The 22,838-nt window shown below is 46.7% G+C and overlaps 2 protein-coding genes across 2 annotated transcripts; both read left to right on the top strand.

The window, feature by feature from the left end:
- The first annotated feature begins 1,123 nt into the window (after positions 1–1,123).
- On the top strand, positions 1,124–12,609 carry LOC120052106 (dual specificity protein phosphatase 22-B-like). The gene is made up of 7 exons (XM_038998956.1): positions 1,124–1,144; positions 1,365–1,398; positions 6,401–6,483; positions 11,642–11,691; positions 11,871–11,945; positions 12,032–12,203; positions 12,457–12,609. The coding sequence occupies exons 1-7, from the start codon at positions 1,124–1,126 to the stop codon at positions 12,607–12,609; spliced, it is 588 nt and encodes a 195-aa protein (XP_038854884.1).
- Positions 12,610–17,039: 4,430 nt separating this feature from the next.
- irf4l (interferon regulatory factor 4 like) lies at positions 17,040–22,504 on the top strand. Its single transcript, XM_038998778.1, has 9 exons — positions 17,040–17,075; positions 17,390–17,592; positions 18,475–18,661; positions 19,153–19,250; positions 19,574–19,718; positions 19,989–20,090; positions 20,265–20,645; positions 21,246–21,355; positions 21,624–22,504. Exons 2-9 carry the CDS (start codon positions 17,392–17,394, stop codon positions 21,804–21,806), a joined length of 1,407 nt encoding a protein of 468 aa, XP_038854706.1. The 5' UTR covers positions 17,040–17,075; positions 17,390–17,391; the 3' UTR covers positions 21,807–22,504.
- The last annotated feature ends 334 nt before the right edge of the window (positions 22,505–22,838 follow it).

Below are 22,838 nucleotides of genomic sequence, written 5' to 3'. Positions count from 1 at the left end.
TCTTGCAATCAGCATGCCAATTTCTTGCTCCCAGCATGCCAACTGCACATTTTAGAGTGGCCTTTTATTGTCCCCAGTACAAGATGCACCTGTGTAATGATCATGATGTTTAATCAGCTTCTTGACATGTCACACCTGTCAGATGGATGGATTATCTTGCCAAAGGAGAAATACTCACTGTAGTATCGGTGATCTACACTACATGGCCTCCCTTGAATGAGTAGGGGTTCTAAAACTTTTGACCGGTAGTGTATATCTGTTTATATTAGTTACTATGCTGTTACTAAGCGGTAATGTATTACGGCAGTGTTATGTTACGACACCTAATCGGTAATGCACTTGCGCACAATTGGGGTGGGCTGTAGAGCACGAGAGGTTTTCTCTAAACCAAACTGTACTCCTGTATCCAGCCTGGTAATTTTCTCCACAACACAAATATTAACACTCAAAAGTGTGGACCTGTATAGACACTGGCCAAGTGTCAAATTGAAAATTGTCAGTGTTGATTTAGCACTGGAGAATTTGCTTTGTGGTGAGTAGACGGTTAAAAGTTCAGAGCAACTGAGAGATGGATTATTGGGGCTCTGTTGGAGCTCTGTGGGTTATGTAGGCTATTGTAGGTATGGGCTATGGGCTTGCCTCCTCTGCCCCCTGGATCTCTCTGTCTATCTCAACTTCACTCCACTGAGACATATATTTAGCCCCAGAGAGCATTGGCCACGGGATGGCCACATACCAAAACAGTCACATAGCAGGGTTAAGGTCATATTGCGTCATTATTAATGACCAACAGTTAGATTAATGGACTGTCTGCAGCCATAACCACAACGGGCAAACCCGGTGCCACGCACACTCTATCAGAACTTCCAAGGTCTCATTAAATAGATAATGAGTTAGGAACAGGAGAAGATCGAATGACCTGAAAACTACACGAAAGGAAAGACTACTATCTGCCTGTTGAGAGGGCTTGTCACCAGCTACCTGCTTTTGGGAGATAAATTATCCCAGAAAATATTGGCTACATTTCAAACAGGCTGTTCAGACTACTATGCTATCTATTTTGAATAAGACATTTAAGCATTAGATTGAAGCGTCTGGCAGAGGGATATTTTCTTCCCAGGACATGGGGAATGGAATAAACAAGGTAGCGGTAATAATTATGTCAATTGGAGCACGTGTGTGTCCGAGGCTTTCTCGGAATGACATCATCTGCTTTTGATTGTGAGAAAGGTTAAGCTATCGAAATTCAGTTAAATACAATGGCTCAAAGATAGACTGCAGTAAATAGGCCACAATTAGCGGGCTCTTTATTATTATAAGCTATACAGAATAATTTGAGAATAAACATGTATTTCACCATGTAGGTGCTGCCTGATCTCTATCTGGGAAACTTCAAAGGTAAAGTAATTCCCTTACAGTGTGTGTGTGTGTGTGTGTGTGTGTGTGTGTGTGTGTGTGTGTGTGTGTGTGTGTGTGTGTGTGTGTGTGTGTGTGTGTGTGTGTGTGTGTAAGGCATGTGTGTAGCAGTGGGTGTCCCACACCTGCTGTTCAGTTCTCCAGATCTTTACACAGATCCACTAAAGCACAGTTATGAGGGTGTCTTTATTTAATAAGAGTGTGTGCTTGTGTAATAAGCATATACAGTGGGGTCCGGAATTGTTGATACCTTTGATAAAGATGAAAAAGGCATTTGCAGTTCATTTTGTTTGTGTTTTAGATTATTTTTAATAAATGGTAAATAAATGGTAAATCATGTATTGTGAAATGTTCAGTTGTCACGGTCGTCTTGAGGTGAATGAATGGACCAAGGCGCAGCGTGATATGAATACATCTTCTTTTATTTTACGACGAAGATGAACACGAAACGAAACACTTATACAAACTATACAAAACAACAAACAACCGTGAAGCTACAAACGAAAGTGCACACACAAGCTACTTACGTTCAACATAGACAATCTCCCACAATCACCTAAAGCCTATGGCTGCCTTAAATATGGCTCCCAATCAGAGACAATTAATGACATCTGTCTCTGATTGAGAACCAAACCAGGCAACCATAGACTTTCCTAGAACTCTCTCCTGAACACAACCCCATACACTATACAACACCCCCTAAACAATACACACACCCTAAACTAGACAAAACACACAAACTTCCCATGTCACACCCTGACCTAACTAAAATAATAAAGAAAACAAAGAATACTAAGGCCAGGGCGTGACATAACCCCCCCCTCAAGGTGCGAACTCCGGACGCACCAGCATAAAGTCTAGGGGAGGGTCTGGGTGGGCGTCTGTCCACGGTGGCGGCTCTGGCGCTGGTCGTGGTCCCCACCCCACCATAGTCACTACCCGCTTTCGTATCCTCCACCAAATGGCCACCCTCCAAATTAACCCCACTGGATTAAGGGGCAGCACCGGACTAAGTGGCAGCACCGGACTAAGGGGCAGCACCGGACTAAGGGGCAGCACCGGACTAAGGGGCAGCACCGGACTAAGGGGCAGCACCAGGATAAGGGGCAGCACCAGGATAAGGGGCAGCACCAGGATAAGGGGCAGCACCATAAGGGGCAGCACCAGGATAAGGGGCAGCACCAGGATAAGGGGCAGCACCAGGATAAGGGGCAGCTCCGGACTGAGGGACGGCAGCTCCGGACTGAGGGACAACACCGGACTGGCTGGCTGTCCCTGGCTGGCTGGCGGATCCTGGCTGGCTGGCTCTGGCGGATCCTGGCTGGCTGGCTCTGGCGGATCCTGGCTGGCTGGCTCTGGCGGATCCTGGCTGGCTGGCTCTGGCTGGTCATGGCTCGCTGACGGCTCTGGCTGGTCATGGCTCGCTGACGGCTCTGGCTGGTCATGGCTCGCTGACGGCTCTGGCTGATCCGGTCTGGCGGAAGGCTCTGGCTGATCCGGTCTGGCGGAAGGCTCTGGCTGATCCGGTCTGGCGGAAGGCTCTAGCGGCTCCTGTCTGGCGGAAGGCTCTAGCGGCTCCTGTCTGGCGGACGGCTCTGTAGGCTCATGGCAGACGGGCGGCTTTGCAGGCTCATGGCAGACGGGCGGCTCATGCGGCACTTGGCAGACGGACAGTTCAGACGGCGTAGGGCAGACGGGCAGTTCAGGCGCCATTGGGCAGACGTGCAGTTCAGGCGCCGTTGGGCAGACGGGCAGTTCAGGCGCCGCTGGGCAGACGGGCAGTTCAGGCGCCGCTGGGCAGACGGGCAGTTCAGGCGCCGCTGGGCAGACGGGCAGTTCAGGCGCCGCTGGGCAGACGGCAGACTCTAGCCGGCTGAGACGCACTGTAGGCCTGGTGCGTGGTGCCGGAACTGGAGGTACCGGGCTAAGGACACGCACCTTCAGGCTAGTGCGGGGAACAACAACAGGGCACACTGGACTCTCAAGGCGTACTATAGGCCTGGTGCGTGGTACCGGCACTGGTGGTACCGGGCTGAGGGCACGCACATCAGGGCGAGTACGGGGAGAAGGAACAGTGCGTACAGGGCTCTGGAGACGCACAGGAGGCTTAGTGCGTGGTGCCGGAAGTGGTGGTACCGGACTGGAGACACGCACCATAGGGAGAGTGCGTGGAGGAGGAACAGGGCTCTGGAGACGCACTGGAAGCCTGGTGCGTGGTGTAGGCACTGGTGGTACTGGCCTGGAGCGGGGAAGGTGGCGCCGGAAATACCGGACCGTGCAGGCGTACTGGCTCCCTTGAGCATTGAGCCTGCCCAACCTTACCTGGTTGAATGCTCCCCGTCGCCCGACCAGTGCGGGGAGGTGGAATAACCCGCACCGGGCTATGTAGGCGAACCGGGGACACCATGCGTAAGGCTGGTGCCATGTAAACCGGCCCGAGGAGACGCACTGGTGGCCAGATATGTAGGGCTGGCTTCATGACATCCGGCTCAATACTCAATCTAGCCCTGCCAGTGCGGGGAGGTGGAATAACCCGCACCGTGCTATGCACACGTACAGGAGACACCGTGCGCTCTACTGCGTAACACGGTGTCTGCCCGTACTCCCGCTCTCCACGGTTAGCCTGGGAAGTGGGCGCAGGTCTCCTACCTGCCCTCGGCCCACTACCTCTTAGCCCCCCCCCAAGAAATTTTTGGGGTTTACTCACAGGCTTCCTTGCTAGTCGCGTACCCTCATAACTTCGGTTCCTCTCTCCGGTTGCCTCTGCTCTCCTAATCGCCTCCAGCTGTTCCCATGGAAGGCGATCTCTTCCAGCTCGGATCTCCTCCCATGTGTAGCAACCCTTGCCGTCCAATACATCCTCCCATGTCCATGAGTCCTGGTTACTTTGCCGCTGTTGTTGGTTCCGCTCACGCTGCTTGATCCATGTGTGGTGGGAGATTCTGTCTGGTTGGCGGCTCTGGCAGATCCTGTCTGGTTGGCGGCTCTGATGGCTCGGGACAGACGGATGGCTCAGATGGCGCTGAGGAGACGGATGGCTGAGATGGCGCTGCGGAGACGGATGCATCTTCTTTTATTTTACGACGAAGATGAACACGAAACGAAACACTTATACAAACTATACAAAACAACAAACAACCGTGAAGCTACAAACGAAAGTGCACACACAAGCTACTTACGTTCAACATAGACAATCTCCCACAATCACCTAAAGCCTATGGCTGCCTTAAATATGGCTCCCAATCAGAGACAATTAATGACATCTGTCTCTGATTGAGAACCAAACCAGGCAACCATAGACTTTCCTAGAACTCTCTCCTGAACACAACCCCATACACTATACAACACCCCCTAAACAATACACACACCCTAAACTAGACAAAACACACAAACTTCCCATGTCACACCCTGACCTAACTAAAATAATAAAGAAAACAAAGAATACTAAGGCCAGGGCGTGACATCAGTCACCTTTATTGTAAATAAGAATAGAATAGGTTCCTAAACACTTCTACATTAATGTGGATGCTACCATGATTACAGGTAATCCTGAATGAATCGTTAATAATGTTAATAATGACATTAATGTGGATGTTACCACGGTTACGGATAATCCTCAATAAATCGTGAATAATACGGAGTGAGAAAGTTACAGAGGGTTAAGGATCATAGCCCCAAGACATGCTAACCTCCCCTGTTATTGGTAATGGTGAGAGGGAGAGGTCATAGCATGTCTTGGGGCTATGATCTTTAACCCTCTGTAACTTTCTCACTCCGTATTATTCACGATTCATTGAGGATTATCCGTAACCGTGGTAACATCCACATTAATGTAGACACAAATGATATTCTTATTTAGAATATAAGTGACTCCAAAATGACACAATACATTATTTACCATTAATTTCTATTGGGAACAAAATGATCTGAAACACAACCTAAATGAACCACAAATGCATCCAACAAGTTTGGAGATTCACAAGCTTGATGTAGTCATTGTGTGCAAGGAATATGGGACCAAATACTTAACTTCTGACTACTTACTTATAAGAATCTTTAGGGGTGTCAATACTTTTTACCCCTACCTTTTTGAAAAAAAGTATTACTTGTTAAACAAAATCTCTTTCTCTAAGCAATTAGTATTAGTATAAAATAACATAATTTCCCTTTTTTTTTAGGATACAGTACAGCTCAGTATTTGAATTATTTATTTTATAAATTCATTATTGCTCATTTTTATCAAGGGTGTCAATAATTTTGGACCCCACTGTATGTATGTGTGTGTATGTGTGTGTGTGTGTGTGTGTGTGTGTGTGTGTGTGTGTGTGTGCTTTTTTGCTCTAAATAATTGATTTGATGATTGTTATTATATAATAGATAACACCAGCCATCATCATTTTACTGACTCCTACACTGTGCACGGTTTGGGTTGGACGTCATTTCATAATCAGGCTTGGGCCTAATTTCCTCAGAGTCCTTTCTAGTCCATATGTATATCACCTCACCATTCAGTAAACCAACCCAGCGTGAGAAAAAATGCCCTTGGCACATCTGACCTAAGTAGAGAACCTTTAGCTTCCTTTTAAAGACAGAATTTGATTCGAAGATTTACTGTTTCTTGCTTTTGTGCTCTTTTAGAAACACTGGTTTTCCGGTTTTTCTTTCAGTTCAAATGAAGAACAAACCTGTTTGTGAGAGTTTATTTGCTTGGAGATCCTTGGGGAGTTGGTTGTTGTTGAGCAGAAAACTCTTTATTTAGGACAGGGGTGCCAAGGGTCTTTGTAATTTGAGGACAGGGCCTACGTGATTTTTATCAGCTGGTAAGTGTGTGGCGCTAGCAACTCCAGGGTCGTGGGTTCGATTCCTGCAGAGATCATGTACATTACAGTAAACTTAAAATGTTAGCACTCACTGTACTGTAAATCGGTTTGGATAAAAGCATATCCTAAATTACATATTATATTATTATGTTTTTTATTCTCAGATGCGCGGGACAAGGAGCTGTTGGCGAAGCACAATATCACCCACATCCTTTCCATCCATGACACCGCTGCCCCCATTCTAGAGGTGAGACTATGCCTTGCCCACCCCTGACACAGATTAAGCCTAGTCCTGGATTGGAGATGGAGATTCTCTATTGAAATTGTATATTAGTCCAGGACTATGCTTTATCTGTGTCCAGGCAACCAGCCCTTAGAGTTGCGACCTGTGTGATATTGGGCTCAGCAGTATAACCTGACCAATCAGTCTACTGCCTGCCTTGTTATATTAGTATGGAATGATATCTGGTTGCAGTAGTTGAATGGAACGATAAGTATAGATAATTTTTGATCCTACTCTACTTATATCATAACCTTGGGAGGCTATGCTTGATCTTGAATAACTAACACCCACTTAATCCCACTTGATCACAGTCATATCGCCAATAGCAATATAAGGGCTGAACTTGATATAATCCTTACATTGTGACAGTTGGAAAGTGTTCTGTTCTTTCTATATTAGGCTGTGTGTTTTGTAAACAGTGTTGTCTAGTCAAAGGTTCTACGCCTAAATGCCTGTATAATAATGGTTCTCAGATAGTTGTGGATGAAAAGAAAATACCCATAAGTAATTTTTGCTGTGTACTGAGTCAAATACTCATACGATGTTCATTATGTCACCAATTCACACTTCTCTGTTACGACTCCTGAAATAGAAAACTGAAGTTGTATTGAAAGTCAAACTTTCCTATCCCCATTTTCAATTGGTATATGGAAAGTATTAGACTTCTGGTATCACCCACAAGACAATGGGGTTCTTTGGCTGTCCCCATAGGAGAAGCCTTTTTTGTTCCAGGTAGAACCCTTTTGGGCTCCAGGTAGAACCCTTTTGGGTTCCATGTAGAACCCAATGAAAAGTGTTCTACCTGGAACCAAAAGGGGTTCTTCAAAGGGTTATCCTATGGGGACAGCCAAAGAACCCTTTTAGGTTCTAGATATATATTTTTTTTAAAGAATGTACCTCATGTTATGCAACTCAAGGTGGAGTTGCAGTAATGTTTATTTGATACTGGATGTTGGTGAGTTTAAATTATTCTACACTTTTTTATCAAAATGTAGGCATGCAGACATCATTTAGCAGCTGAATGTGTTAACTAGATTTCTGCCTTTTCTGATGACATTATTGAAACCTTATATTCCTACAAGCTTTAAAAGTCTCACGTCAGAATGAGACGTTCATCCTTGTTTCGGAAATGTCAGATTTCGAAGTTGTTCCAAATGTCAAATTTCGAAGTGTTTAAGGTTAAGTTTAGGCAGAAACTCATAATTCTTAAGGTTAGTCATTAACTCCGAATGGTTCGTGTAAGGGTTAAGGTTTGGGATAGGCTTAAAACAAAAATATCAAAACAACTTTCTCTCGCTGTACTTGAACATGCAACCTTGAAATCAGAGGAAGACGCTTACAGGTAGTGATGGGAAACCAAGGCTTTCTATAGGCTTCGGCGCTTTCACCAAATTCTGCCTAAAAACGGTAAATTATTCAAAGCTTCATTATCTGGTCGTAATGCACATTAGTGACATCTGCTGTTCAGCAATAAATAGTGTCATGTGATTATCAGATAGAGATATTTTTTCTCTGTTGTGGTCATTATAACACATTGGCGCAGCAGTAAATTGTTGGATTTAGTAGACTATAATCAGTTGGAATAGCAGGTTTGTATCTTACACCATGCTTCCTTTTTGTTATAGTGTGGACACTATATAAATAATTCCTACTGAATAGGTGGTGGACTTAACTGCAGTATAGTATTAGTACTATTCATGGGAGCATGGTTATTATGGACATTGGTGTTGGCGTGACCTTTCCCCTCCTGTGATGTCATCACCCAGAGTTGGCACAGTATTAACGGGACACTACCTCATGTTGAGTTGGGTGTATCGCTCTCCTGTTTTCAACCTTTGTTACATGGCTGTACCCCTCTATTTTGTCGTTTGCAAGTAAAGGCAATGAACATTGAAACGCATGTAGATAATCCTTGTAAAGTTACCACACTTTTTTTGCTTTCAAGTTCACTATTTTAAAAAACTGAACCTAAGGCATTATTTATGATGCTTAAGACAGAAGCTTATACTACACTAAATAAATTGGAACTACAGCAAATTCTGTGGGAGCTCGCATTTTGCAACACATGATTTGAAAAAGCACGTGATCAAACGAAGCTTCGGACGTCATCAATTGATGTCATCATTGATGACGTACTTCTGATAAAGTGATACACGCATTGGCACACTGCTAGCAATTTCGACGCATGCCTCAGAGCTCCGGTATCAAACGTAACATCACTACTTACGCCCATCCACAATGCCCTAGCAAAACCAAAACTTACTTGAAGGTGACAGTGCTCACTGTTGCCCCTAGTGGACAGTTTTCACATCATCTCCCGACATCCTCGAACATGGATGGACGTTGAATACTGACTTGTATCACGGGTGACCTGCCTGCAATTTCATAATTACATGAAAGTGCAACTCTATCAAATCAAAGCAAACTTTATTTGTCACGCTCGCCGAATACAACAGGTGTAGACCTTACAGTGAAATGCTTACTTACATTGATGCTGTTGACCCGGATCACTGGTTGCTGCGGAAAAGGAGGAGGTTGAAAGGGGGGTGAGTGTAACGGATGTGAAATGGCTAGCTAGTTAGCGGGTAAGCGCTAATAGCGTTTCAATCAGTTACGTCACTTGGTCTGAAACCTAGAAGTAGTGGTTCCCCTTGCTCTGCAAGAGCTGCGGCTTTTGTGGAGCGATGGGTAACGACGCTTCGTGGGTGACTGTTGTTGATGTGTGCAGAGGGTCCCTGGTTCGCGCCCGTGTCGGGGCGAGGGGACGGTTTAAAGTTATACTGTTACAATGCCTAACCAACAGTGCAATTTTTAAGTAAAAAAAAAGGTATTAGGTGAACAATAGGTAAGTAAAGAAATAAAAACAACAGTAATAAAGACAGTGAAAAATAACAGTAGGGAGGCTATATACAGGCACCGGTTAGTCGGGCTGATTGAGATAGTATGTACATGTAGGTATGGTTAAATGCAGATAGTCCGGGTAGCCAATGTGCGGGGGCACCGGTTAGTCGGTGAGTATATGATAAACAGAGAGTAGGAGCAGCGTAAAAGAGGGGTTTGGGGGGGGGGGGGGGGGGGGGCACACAATGCATATAGTGTAGCTGTTTGATTACCTGTTTAGGAGTGTTATGGCTTGGGGGTAAAAACTGTTGAGAAGCCTTTGGTCCTAGACTTGGCACTCCGGTATCGCTCGCCATGTGGTAGTAGAGAGAACAGTCGATGACTGGGTTGGCTGGGGTCTTTGACCATTTTTAGGGCCTTCCTCTGATTCCGCCTGGTGTAGAGGTCCTGGATGGCAGGCAGCTTAGCCCCAGTGATGTACTGGGCCGTACATACTACCCTCTGTAGTGCCTTGCGGTCAGAGGCCGAGCAGTTGCCGTACCAGGCAGTGATGCAACCAGTCAGGATGTTCACAACGTTGCAGCTCTTTTGAGGATCTGAGGACCCGTGACAAATCTTTTTAGTTTCCTGAGGGGAATAGGCTTTGTCGTGCCCTCTTCACGACTGTATTAAATGTTTATCTGAGTTTTCAGATAGGGCTTCATTCGGATGTTCAAATATGTTTCTATATGAGAGAGTGGGAAAGGTGTGTTTGTGTGAGATAAGTACAGATGGGGAGAGGACAAACCTCAAACTGAGAATGCTAAAATGAGCTGTGCGGTTATCAACTAGTTTTCCTTCAGTGCTGTTGACTGCAGCTGTTTCAGTTGCACTGAAAAGCAATAAAATACTAAATACACCATATTTGTGTACAAACACACACACACAAGTATTGTCTCTGAACTTTAATATTTTCTCATTTAAAGCCAGCCTGAAAACCATGTATCAATCTCTTTACACTTTATCAGTCTGTGACAGCATCTCAGTTAGTTGTTGTGTGTACAGTAGTGTGCTTTCACTATTATTATGCTGAAGAGAGAATGGCAACTTCTATCACAGTATTAAGATACACAATAGTAGATTTTGGTAGACAGAAGGTGCTCTTTGATAAAAGGGGTAAATTGGTTATCAAAAAGAAAAGACGACCAAGGCACTCTTCATATAATTAATTAAAATGCCTTTATTTGTATGGCATGTTCAATGGAAACAAAGTTTCAGGGAGGCCAGGGAGTACTCTCTGTCGAAGGCCATGCAGCTGAAACGCGTCGGCAAGTCGTCACACTACTAGAGAATGTGTTATCATTCTACCGGTAAATCAACTGATCAACTGTTTAGCAAGCCTCTATGACTCAGCTCTTTGCAGACTAATGGCAAGCCAGATGGAGGGTCAATTTGCATACCCAACAGTCAACTTGTATGGTTATACTGATTGATTTCTGCAAAGATGGCTCTGGTTTTGGAGAGGGAAGAGGTTAGTTAACAACCTGGTGAAGTTGACATGGGCAATTTTAGCAGAAATTGGTAATGCTTCTCAGGATTAATATTCTATGTATTAATTGCGCTGTATTTTTCTAAATCTAATTCGTTGCACACAGTTTTGGTTAGAGTTGTGTGGTAAATTGTGGTCATGACAAATTGCTATGATGACGATTGATCTTGACAGTGTTGTATTGTGGGTAGCTATGCTGATTGTGATGACTCATTATTTGGATGACCAGTTGAGATGAGTTTATTAGAACATTAGATTTCGGACTACTCCTACCCGTGTTCTACTGTCTATCGGGGGTGCGTGCGGCTGTCTGTCTGACCTGTCCAGTTGGAGGACTACCGTGGCTCTCTATATCGCAGAGTTTCTTTTTTGCGGAGGCGCAGTCATAACGGGACGGTTCGTTTCTGCCCGCTGAGGCCATGGTTCACCATCAGCTGTCAGGTGCACATCCACCACCACACACACACACACACGCATGCATGCACATAGAGAGAGTAAATCTGTATTGTCATGATGCGCTACTGCATGGGGTTTGTCCCTTGTTAGGACCTGAAAGAGGAAGAGAGCAGAAGACCCCCAACACCACAGAGTTCAAACTGAAGTGATAAAGAGCCTCATCACTAGATATAGTATGTTGGCATACTGCATTATGACACAATGTTTATGGACCCAAATGCATAATGTCAAATTGGGTATGTCAATGTTTTATATGTTGTTGACTTGTTGTTCAGCTCCAGTTGTCCTCTTCCACAGGAGATGAAATACCTCTGCATCCCTGCTGCTGATGCCTCCAAACAAAACCTGTAAGTGTCTGTGTTTGTGTGTACGCGCGAGGTGTGTGTACGCGCCAGGTGCGCTGGTGTGTGTGCACGTGTGCGTGGTTAATTAACAAACGATGAACGTTACGTGACTTTATATCCCATAAATGTTCGTTTATTAGCTCAAACTGCAGTCCTAGTCCAAGCTTTATATCTGTCTTCAGGACCCCGTTTTTTAAGGACAGCATCATTTTCATCCACGAGTCCAGACTCAAAGGGAAAGGCTGCCTGGTCCACTGGTGAGAATTTTTAAATGTATTGATATTTGATTGAATGTATTGATGACATTCTAATTGATGTAATTGATTGACTGATGTGTTCCCAGTGTGGCAGGTGTGTCTCGTAGTGTTACGTTGGTGGTGGTGTACATCATGACAGTTACTGGGCGGGGCTGGGTGGAGTCCTTAGCTGCGGTGAGGGTGGTACGGCCGTGTGCTGGACCTAACGTGGGGTTCTTAAGGCAGCTAGAGGACTTTGAGAATCTAGAGGTGGCACAGGTCAGTGACAGTCTTCTTTCTCTCTCTCTTTTCTTAACCCACTGAGTATTGCCTTTCTCTCTCTCCTCCTCCTCTTATCTATTTATCTTTCTCTCACAATCGCTATCACACAAGTTCTCTACTCTCTCCTGGGTCTTCTCTCTATCAATCTCTTTTTCTGCTCCCTCTCATCTTTCCCTCTCTTATGACTCTCTCCTCCTCTCAACTCTCCCACTCTTCTGACACTCTCTCCGGTCTCCTTCTCTGTCCTCAGTATAGGGAATGGTTTAAGGACAGGTATAAGGAGAACCATTTTAATGATGAAGAGGAGATCAGAGCCCTTCTGTGGCAGAAGTCTCAGGCCATCAGTGAGTCCATAGCAACGGCCACGGCAACGGCAGCTCAGCTAGCCACCAGCAACACATGACCCCATGTCTCCTGCCTGCTCAGCCCACGCCAGACAGCTGTCACTCACTCAATGGCCAGCCAATCACTGTTTCTGACTTCAATATATATTGGTGGGACTGAGTTTCTTATTCAGTTCAACCAACTGTAGGTTAGACCAACTGGAAAATGTTGATTACAAAAAATGTACAGGTTGTCATGAGGGGATTTCTCAGTGGTCCCTGTGTGCGACTGGGTTCTTGCTCTCCCCTAACAGTCACAGCAACATGCAAGAGCAGTCAATCTGAATGCCCAGGAAAGATACATTACAAGCCTACATTACACACACACAGAGAGAGAGAGAGTAAACCTCGAACTTCTATCATCTCCCCCACTCCTGTCCATACACACTCCCTCCCCCTCTGGGAGTGTGACGTGTGTGGGTTTGTGTGTGTGCTTTGTGTTTAGCCTAATACGAGGAATACATCTCTGTATATTCATAGGCTGTAACGGGCTTCCTCCTTCTCCTCATCCGAAGAGGAGTAGCAAGGATTAGACCAAAATGCAGCGTTGTGAATAGACATGATTTTTAATAAACAAAACAGAAAACACGACGAACACTTGAATAAATTACAAAACAACAAACGACGTAGACAGACCTGGACGACGAACTTACATGAAACACGAAGAACGCAAGAACAGGAAAACTGACTACATAAAACGAACGAACAAACAAAACCGAAACAGTCCCGCGTGGCGTAACATACACTGACACAGGAGACAACCACCCACAACAATCAATGTGAAAACACCTACCTTAATATGGCTCTCAATCAGAGGAAATGAAAACCACCTGCCTCTAATTGAGAGCCATATCAGGTCACCCTTTAACCAACATAGAAACACATAACATAGACTACCCACCCAAACTCACGCCCTGACCGTCAAACACATACAAAAACAACAGAAAACAGGTCAGGAACGTGACAGAACCCCCCCCTCAAGGTGCGAACTCCGGGCGCACCCCTAAAACTCAAGGGGAGGGTCTGGGTGGGCATCTGTCCGCGGTGGCGGCTCCGGCGGTGGACGAGGACACCACTCCACCACTGTCTTTGTCCCCCTCCTTAGCGTCCTTTGAGTGGCGACCCTCGCCCCCGACCATGGTCCAGGAACCTTCACTAAGGCCCCTCCTACATAGAGGAGACAACTCAGGAACGAGAGGTAGCTCAGGCCAGAGAGGTAGCTCAGGACAGAGAGGTAGCTAAGGACAGAGAGGTAGCTCAGGACAGAGAGGTAGCTCAGGACAGAGAGGTAGCTCCGGACAGAGGGACAACTCTGTACTAATGGCAGCTCCGGACTGGGTGGCAGCTCCGGACTGGGTGGCAGCTCCGGACTGGGTGGCAGCTCCGGACTGGGTGGCAGCTCCGGACTGGGTGGCAGCTCCGGACTGGAGGGCAGCTCCTGACTGGAGGGCAGCTCCTGACTGGAGGGCAGCTCATGACTGGAGGGCAGCTCATGACTGGAGGGCAGCTCATGACTGGAGGGCAGCTCATGACTGTAGGGCAGCTCATGACTGTAGGGCAGCTCATGACTGTAGGGCAGCTCTGGCAGCTCCTGACTGGCTGGCGGCTCTGGCAGCTCCTGACTGGCTGGCGGCTCTGGCAGCTCCTGACTGGCTGGCGGCTCTGGCAGCTCCTGACTGGCTGGCGGCTCTGGCAGCTCCTGACTGGCTGGCGGCTCTGGCAGCTCCTGACTGACGGACGGCTCTAGCGGCTCCTGACTGACGGACGGCTCTAATGGCTCGGGACAGACGGGCGGCTCTAATGGCTCGTGGCAGACGGATGGCTCAGAAGGCGCTGGGCAGACGGATGGCTCAGAAGGCGCTGGGCAGACGGATGGCTCAGAAGGCGCTGGGCAGACGGATGGCTCAGAAGGCGCTGGGCAGACGGATGGCTCAGAAGGCGCTGGGCAGACGGATGGCTCAGAAGGCGCTGGGCAGACGGATGGCTCAGAAGGCGCTGGGCAGACGGATGGCTCAGACGGCGTTGGGCAGACGGATGGCTCAGACGGCGCTGGACAGACGGATGGCTCAGACGGCGCTGGGCAGACAGATGGCTCAGACGGCGCTGGGCAGACAGATGGCTCAGACGGCGCTGGGCAGACAGATGGCTCAGACGGCGCTGGGCAGACAGATGGCTCAGACGGCGCTGGGGAGACGGATGGCTCAGATGGCACTGGGCAGACGGATGGTTCTGGCCGGATGAGGCGCACTGTAGGCCTGGTGCGTGGTGCCGGAACTGGAGGCACCGGACTGGAGACACGCACTTCAAGGCTAGTGCGGGGAGCAGGGACAGGGCACACTGACCTCTCGAAGCGCACTATAGGCCTGGTGCGTGGTACCGGAACTGGAGGTACCGGGCTGAGGGCACGCACCTCAGGGCGAGTGCGGGGAGAAGGAACAGTGCGTACAGGGCTCTGGAGACGCACAGGTGGCTTCGTGCGTGGTGCCAGAACTGGAGGCACTGGGCTGGAGACACGCACCATAGGGAGAGTGCGTGGAGGAGGAACAGGGCTCTGGAAACGCACTGGAAGCCTGGTGCGTGGTGTAGGCACTGGTAGTACTAGGCTGGGGCGGGAAGGTGGCGCCGGAAATACCGGACCGTGCAGGCGTACTGGCTCCCTTGAGCATTGAGCCTGCCCAACCTTACCTGGTTGAATACTCCCCGTCGCCCGACCAGTGCGGGGAGGTGGAATAACCCGCACCGGGCTATGTAGGCGAACCAGGGACAGCATGCGTAAGGCTGGTGCCATGTAAGCCGGCCCGAGGAGGCGTACTGGTGGCCAGATATGTAGGGCCGGCTTCATGACATCCGGCTCAACGCTCAATCTAGCCCTACCAGTGCGGGGAGGTGGAATAACCCGCACCGGGCTATGCACACGTACAGGAGACACCGTGCGCTCTACTGCGTAACACGGTGTCTGCCCGTACTCCCGCTCTCCACAGTTAGCCTGAGAAGTGGGCGCAGGTCTCCTACCTGCCCTTGGCCCACTACCTCTTAGCCCCCCCCCAAGAAATTTTTGGGGTTTCTTCTCGGGCTTCCTTGCTAGCCGCGTACCTTCATATCTGCGGTTTTGGGCTGTGGCTGCCTCCTTCTCCTCCTCAAAGCGGCGATTCACTCCCACCTTAGCCCAGGGTCCTTTTCCCTCTATGATTTCCTCCCAACTCCAGAAATCCTGCAATCCTTTTTTCGTGGACCACTGTTCGTGGTCCCGCTGCTTGATCCGGGTTTGGTGGGTGGTTCTGTAACGGGCTTCCTCCTTCTCCTCATCCGAAGAGGAGTAGCAAGGATTAGACCAAAATGCAGCGTTGTGAATAGACATGATTTTTAATAAACAAAACAGAAAACACGACGAACACTTGAATAAATTACAAAACAACAAACGACGTAGACAGACCTGGACGACGAACTTACATGAAACACGAAGAACGCAAGAACAGGAAAACTGACTACATAAAACGAACGAACAAACAAAACCGAAACAGTCCCGCGTGGCGTAACATACACTGACACAGGAGACAACCACCCACAACAATCAATGTGAAAACACCTACCTTAATATGGCTCTCAATCAGAGGAAATGAAAACCACCTGCCTCTAATTGAGAGCCATATCAGGTCACCCTTTAACCAACATAGAAACACATAACATAGACTACCCACCCAAACTCACGCCCTGACCGTCAAACACATACAAAAACAACAGAAAACAGGTCAGGAATGTGACATAGGCCTAAAAGTTATGTGAAACGCAGCACTGTATCTTTGTAGACCAACAGAGATTTTGATGGATTATTCTTGACCATGACTTATAAAAAAGTACTTAAAATGTGTCTACTGTTTCCATGCATACAGAGGTGGTTGAAGTTAGCCTATATCACCAAGCACAGCCACATTTTCATTTTATCCCCACTAGGCAATCTTCTTTATCACAATGATAATTAGCCTATGACTTTAGGAATTAGAATGATTACATAGGCTACTAATTAAAAAATTGGTCTCTGATTAAGTTTGTTGGGTCTTTATTTGAAAGTTGGATTTCGATTGATAGACTTCTATTCATTTATAACCTACATGTATAGCCTACTGGAGACAGATGTTATAATATAATATAGGCTTAGGCTTTCCGTGACAGGATGTAGAATTATCCTATATCATTGGTTTATGTAATTTCAAAGAATTGCTTTGCTCTCGACTGGTGAACAGATTGTCTCACTTTCCAGCGTTGCGGGTGTCTTTTTCTGCGACTGACGTTCGCGAGGGTTTCCCCTGCTGCTTACGGGAGTCATGCGCAGCATGAAGTTTCACAGACGCGAACAGCCCAGCATCCACGCTCGACTTCATTTCGCCCCGCCCCCATCTACAACTGATTTAAATTGAGTTGTCACGCTGCATTATGATCTTTCGAGACTGATTGATTTCAAAACTCAAAGGGGTTTCGAGTTTCAGCGGTAAGTCAAGGACATTTGCTCTGCTCCCGCTCAAATATATAGGCTACCTGCAGCAAAAAAACACGTTCACATGCAAGTAAGTGTTCAAAAGTGAATGTAGCCTATTCTTAAATTATTTGAATTCAATTTACATAATTGGTATGCAAGTTTAGTATACGAAAGCAATTTGACACAAACTCAAGCAATAACATTTTTGCAGATATTTTTAGGCAAATTAATGTGTTATGGATAATTTGTAGTCAAAATATCTTAGTACCTATAATATTTACCAATATAGCCTATACTGTCCTGACCATGTCCATGATCTTGGCTAGAGATGAACCCTGAGTCGGACTACGGGATGTCTACGGTGAGCTGTGGGAACGGAAAGCTCCGCTCGTGGCTAATCGAGCAGGTGGATACCGGGAAGTACCCGGGCCTGGTCTGGGAGAACGAAGACAAGAGCATCTTCAGGATACCATGGAAGCACGCGGGCAAGCAGGACTACAACCGGGACGAGGATGCCGCTCTCTTCAAGGTAGGCTACTGTATGGTACGGGGCCTCAAATGAATGTCTCCAACTTTCTGCATTTACGCACTGCATGTGCGAGAGATGTGTAGGCTATTACATTTTAATATTTTAGCAGACACTCTTCTTCAGAGCTACTTACAGTAGTGAGTGCATACATTTGAGCCACACAAGGAGCCACACACAGTACAATTAGACTAGTGATGAGTTAAGTAGGTGCCTTTTATTTATTTGAAATTGTGCAGGATAAAATAACTTGAATCAAATCAAATATTATTTGTAACATGCTTCGTAAACAACAGGTGTAGATTAACAGTGAAATGCTTACTTATGGGTCATTTCCCAACAACACAGAGTTAAAAATAAAGATATAACAAATAGAAATAGTGACACGAGGAATAAATGCACAATAACGAGTAAAAATAACATGCCTATATACAGGAAGTACCAGTACCGAGTCGATGTGCAGAGGTACGAGATAATTGAGGTAGCTATGTACATATAAGTAGGGGTAAAGTGACGAGGCAACAGGTTAGATAACAGACTTAGCTGTAGCGGTAGCATCTCGTTTTCAAGTGTCCAAATATAAATATATTTTAAAAATACTTAGTAACAAGAATAATATAGCAACTACTGTCTTGTAATAATAACAATGAAATAATAATAATAATACAACAAAAAAACTAACAGCATAATAAAGTTGTTTTACAACTACTAGGCCTACAACGAATAAAAGCTACTGCTACAACTACTAACTACAACTAAGCTTTGGGCAGGTTGAGGTGCCAAATCCATTACGCATAGGATTTAGGATGTACCAACTCATGCACAACTGCACCGGTGATTCGTTACCCGTGTCTGACGACTTCGTTTTCTGTGACTTTTCTGCAGGCTTGGGCGCTGTTTAAAGGCAAGTTTCGGGAGGGCATCGACAAACTGGACCCGCCAACGTGGAAGACGCGCCTGCGGTGCGCGCTCAACAAAAGTAACGACTTCGAGGAGCTCGTGCAGCGAAGTCAGCTGGACATCTCAGACCCTTACAAAGTCTACCGGATCATCCCGGAGTGCGCCAAGAAGCGTCAGTTTAATTTATTTTGCATTTACTTTAAATATAGTGGCCTAGGATTCATGCTGTAATTTTACGTTGCAGTTTATAATTAATTCAAATGATGAAATTTGTGGAAAAACCTATAGAGTTATTGAATCAGCTTTCATATATACATGTTTTTGTTATATGCACCACTATCAGAAGGAAACACAGATGGCACCCACACACTGAATGCCCCAGCAGGTTTTGATAGGGGCCAGTGACTTATGTGCAAATAATAGAAACAATAGAAACATTTCAGTATACTGGAAAATCAGGCTGCCAAACCACAAGACTGTAGTTTCATCCATCCATTTGCTCTCTCTGTCTACTTCATATTCGTTATGAACTTTTATGATAGTAGTTTAATTACACATGAATAATCAAGACTATCTACCCTCTCGTAATTTAAGAGTGCGTTGAAATGTCTGTGTGTGATTACTCATGTGGTGTGTGTTTAAATTATTACTCCTGTGTAACAGATTTCTTGCTATCAGGATCCAAACAGGAGGATGGTGGCAGCCCCCTGAGTCCTCTGAGTTACCCCATGCTACCCTCATACCCCGCCCTGCAGCCACAGGTAATTATGGTCATCTGTAAACTCTCACCTCTTAGCGGTTTTGTTTGTGGCGTGTGTGTCTGTATGTGTGTTAGTGAGTGAGAGAGTGAAGAGAACAGCTGCATGGACTGGCGAGTGTGTCATCAACATCACGAGGGACTCAGAACCCACCCTTTCAGGCATGAACGCACACAGACACACTAGTACGCACATTGAGTGATTAGCGCACAATATCACATGAGCCCAGTCTTAGTGATACTTCCTCTTCCATTCATATTATGAATCTTAGTTGGTCCCGTGTGTAGAGGTGATTGTTTGACTGACAGATATCTCTTTCTCTATAGATGTCTGGGTACATGCCCAGTACAGAGCGAGGCTGGATGAAGGACTATCTTCCAGAGCAGGCCTCTCTTCCTGAGCTGCCCTATGCCCAGTGCCCCTACCCCTCACGCAGCCTATCTTGGGCCCAGGGGCCCAGCATGGACAACGGTAGGCCTAATAACACAGCATATATCTTTTACTTGTGTGATAGAATCTAATGTAGGCTGTGCAGCTGTTATGTATCTGTAGTTATGCAGAGCTCTCATGAGCCTAAACCCTAACTTGACATCTGCTCAAATAACTCACTTTTTTTGCATAAGTCTTCCATTGACCTCAATGTGTGATCGTCGATTCAGGCTCATGATGTTTGCGTGTATGCTTTTCTGGTGTGTTGGAATTACGTGCCTTTATTGAGGTCCTGTCTCTCTGCGTTTGCAGGGTACCAGATCACAGGGTCCTTCTACACCTACAGCGCTACTGACGCCCAGCCCTCCCCCTTCACACTGGACACCAGCGTGAGATCAGCAGAGGCACTCTCAGGTACAGTATACACACGCTCATTTACTTCAAATTGGACTTACAAATAATATTTTGATTTTAGTCCACGTAATTGCGCTTTATATTTAAGGCAAATTGATACTGTATTTCAAGAGTTTGCTAAATACTCTGATTTTTATGCTGTTTCTCTTACCTGTGCTCCTCCCTCCACCCCAGATATGCGGTTACATGTGTCAGTGTTTTACCGGGACTCTCTGTGGAGGGAGGTGACCACCTCCAGTCCAGAGGGCTGTCGCATCGCTCCCTGTTCCCCAGACGAAAAGCTTTATTCCCCCACTGTGGGTCCAGACCTGGTACCCCTACCCCTGGACAGCCTCCCAGCCCTGGGGAGGGGGGAGGAGTGTCCTCCCAGCCCCCCTGGTTGTACCCTGGAGAGGGGCGTGCTACTGTGGATGGCCCCAGATGGCCTCTACGCCCGGCGGCTGTGCCAGGAGAGAGTGTTCTGGGAGGGAGGGTTATCATCCTACGTAGACAAACCCAACAAGCTGGAGAGAGAACACACCTGTAAACTACTGCACACACAGGACTACCTCACAGGTAAGTTAACGTAAACTGCAGGCAGGCAGGCAGGCGCACACGTGCACGCATCTCATTCACTGGCAAACTAAACCACACACTGTTGTCATGCTGTTTCCTGGTCGTGGCCAGGAAGCAGACACGTCCTCCTTTCCTGTAAATATTATGTTGAGATTGCCTCCATACTCCCCACCACACACTTTTAAGAATAGGACATTACACACAGTTATGTGACCTCATCCCCGCCCACCTTGCCCTACCACAGATGTGTTCAGTCTGATTGGTCTAATTTGCATATAGACACAGGACTTTCCACCCAGTCACATGACTTCTAAAGTCACCACACCAGTTCATAGGAATTCCCTTTGGCCAAAATTAAATTAACCCTTTATCGACCCAATGTCCCCTCCTTGCAAACTTCTCTACCCAACCCTATCCTCTAGATTTAATCCCTCTCTACTTCCGTCTCTCAGAGCTACAATCAATTTTCTCTACCACCCCTCTCTCTTCTGCTATCTCAGAGCTGCAGGGTTATTCCCTCCACAGTCGCCCCTCTCCATGCCGCTCCTCTGTACCTAACCCTCTAGACCCTATTAACCTCGATTTCTCTCTGTCTACCAGAGTTGCAGGGCTATGCCCTCCACTGTCGGCCACCTCCACGTCTCCAGGTGCTGCTGAGCTTCGGAGACGAGTGTCTGGATCCCCAGAGACAGAGGACCCTCACTGTACAGGTATATAACCATCCCCTAACATCAACATGACCTCTACCGGTCTACAATGCCCCTCTCTACTTTACTCACACCCCATCACCTAATCCTGGCCCTCTATATACCCCGTAACCTCCATCGATCTCTCACAAAATATCAGTTTGATTCCTTGTAACACCCACACTCATACATAGAAGGGGGACTGTACTATAAGTGCTATTTCACCCCCTTATCACCACCACCTCTCAGTGACACCAGTAGTAATCCCTGCTGTTCCCCTCCACTCCTGCAGGTGGAACCCATGTTTGCCAGGCAGCTCCTGTACTACACCCAGCACCAGCAGACCAGCGGACACTACTACCGCAGCTACGACCTCCCTCTCCCTGGAGTCACGGAACACAGCATGACCCCTTCCGTAACCGAGGACTACCAGAGGGTCATCACACATCACCATAGCAACACCCTGCAGGACTGACTAATCTGACCATCTCTGATCACAGTCAGACTGCGGTGCAGGACATGGGGAGAGGAGAAGAGAGGGAGAGAGGAAAGCCGAGGAGAGAGTCGTCACACTGTACTCTGGATCACACATTTCCATCAAAGCTGAAGCAGAACTATGTCAATCCAAGCCAAACTGAACTTAACCAGGCCATGGAGGAACATACACTGGGACCACTGAAGAGACTAACAGATAGTTGTATGCTGTATAGATGTGTGTTGTAAGGGAGTCAACACCCCAAATTCTTATGGATCAAACTGTATTTCAACTACTCTCAGGGAGCCATCCTTTGGCCTTAAAGACTCAAACTTGACCGCCGTTTTGCAAGGTCCACTTTGTGACAACAGAACTGACAGCTGTAGTGATTGTATCGACATGCTCTAGAGTCGTGTGTGTGTGTTTTTGTATCTGCATTTTATTGTATGAGCGTGTGTAGTATGGCCATACTGATGTTGACATGCTTTCTTCTGTAAATACATTTGACCTGTTACTTCTAGTGTATCACATCACATTTTCTCAATCACAAATACTGCAGTTCAGAGATGACCAAAGACTACCACTGAGATTCGACCACACTGAAACACGTACTAGCATGCCGAACCTTTGGATTGGCTCACTGTGTCATACATTGGGAATGTTTTGTAAAGGAATAATTAAAATGTTTCAAGCAAAAACGTTGCATGTTTTGAGACATACATCAAATGAATAGAAAGAGGGCTCATGTTAGATAAGGGATTTGTGAGAAGTGACATGCTTTGTGTGTGTGTGTGTACAGGAAGCCTGGTTCAGATGCAGGATGATGCTGGTTAATCAAACACACTCGCAGGAGAACGCGGTCATAAACAATGGGTGATGACATCACCAGGGGAGGAGGAAGAGGTCGGTCACTCTTTCCGTCCCAGAGAGGCATAGAACTGAAGAGGGTTTAGAACTGTTTCCTGGGGTGCCTTTGACATGCCAAACAACATTTTAACTTCCATGGAAGAATAGTGAAAACCCCAGAATGAG

This window comes from Salvelinus namaycush, chromosome 8 (genome assembly GCF_016432855.1).
Source record: "Salvelinus namaycush isolate Seneca chromosome 8, SaNama_1.0, whole genome shotgun sequence".
NCBI classification, from domain to species: domain Eukaryota; kingdom Metazoa; phylum Chordata; class Actinopteri; order Salmoniformes; family Salmonidae; genus Salvelinus; species Salvelinus namaycush.
Note: the sequence above shows the minus strand (reverse complement) of the source record. Positions and strands in the feature narration are given on the sequence as shown.

Bases quoted from the DNA above. Each gene is read 5' to 3' on its own strand.
- irf4l (XM_038998778.1), top strand. From the start codon at position 17,392: ATGAACCCTGAGTCGGACTACGGGATGTCTACGGTGAGCTGTGGGAAC. The intron at 18,662-19,152 runs GTCAGTTTAATT...CCTGTGTAACAG, and splicing joins CCCGGAGTGCGCCAAGAAGC to ATTTCTTGCTATCAGGATCC. The intron at 20,091-20,264 runs GTACAGTATACA...CCTCCACCCCAG, and splicing joins ATCAGCAGAGGCACTCTCAG to ATATGCGGTTACATGTGTCA.
- LOC120052106 (XM_038998956.1), top strand. From the start codon at position 1,124: ATGGGGAATGGAATAAACAAG. The intron at 1,399-6,400 runs GTAAAGTAATTC...TTTTATTCTCAG, and splicing joins CTATCTGGGAAACTTCAAAG to ATGCGCGGGACAAGGAGCTG. The intron at 11,692-11,870 runs GTAAGTGTCTGT...ATCTGTCTTCAG, and splicing joins GATGCCTCCAAACAAAACCT to GACCCCGTTTTTTAAGGACA.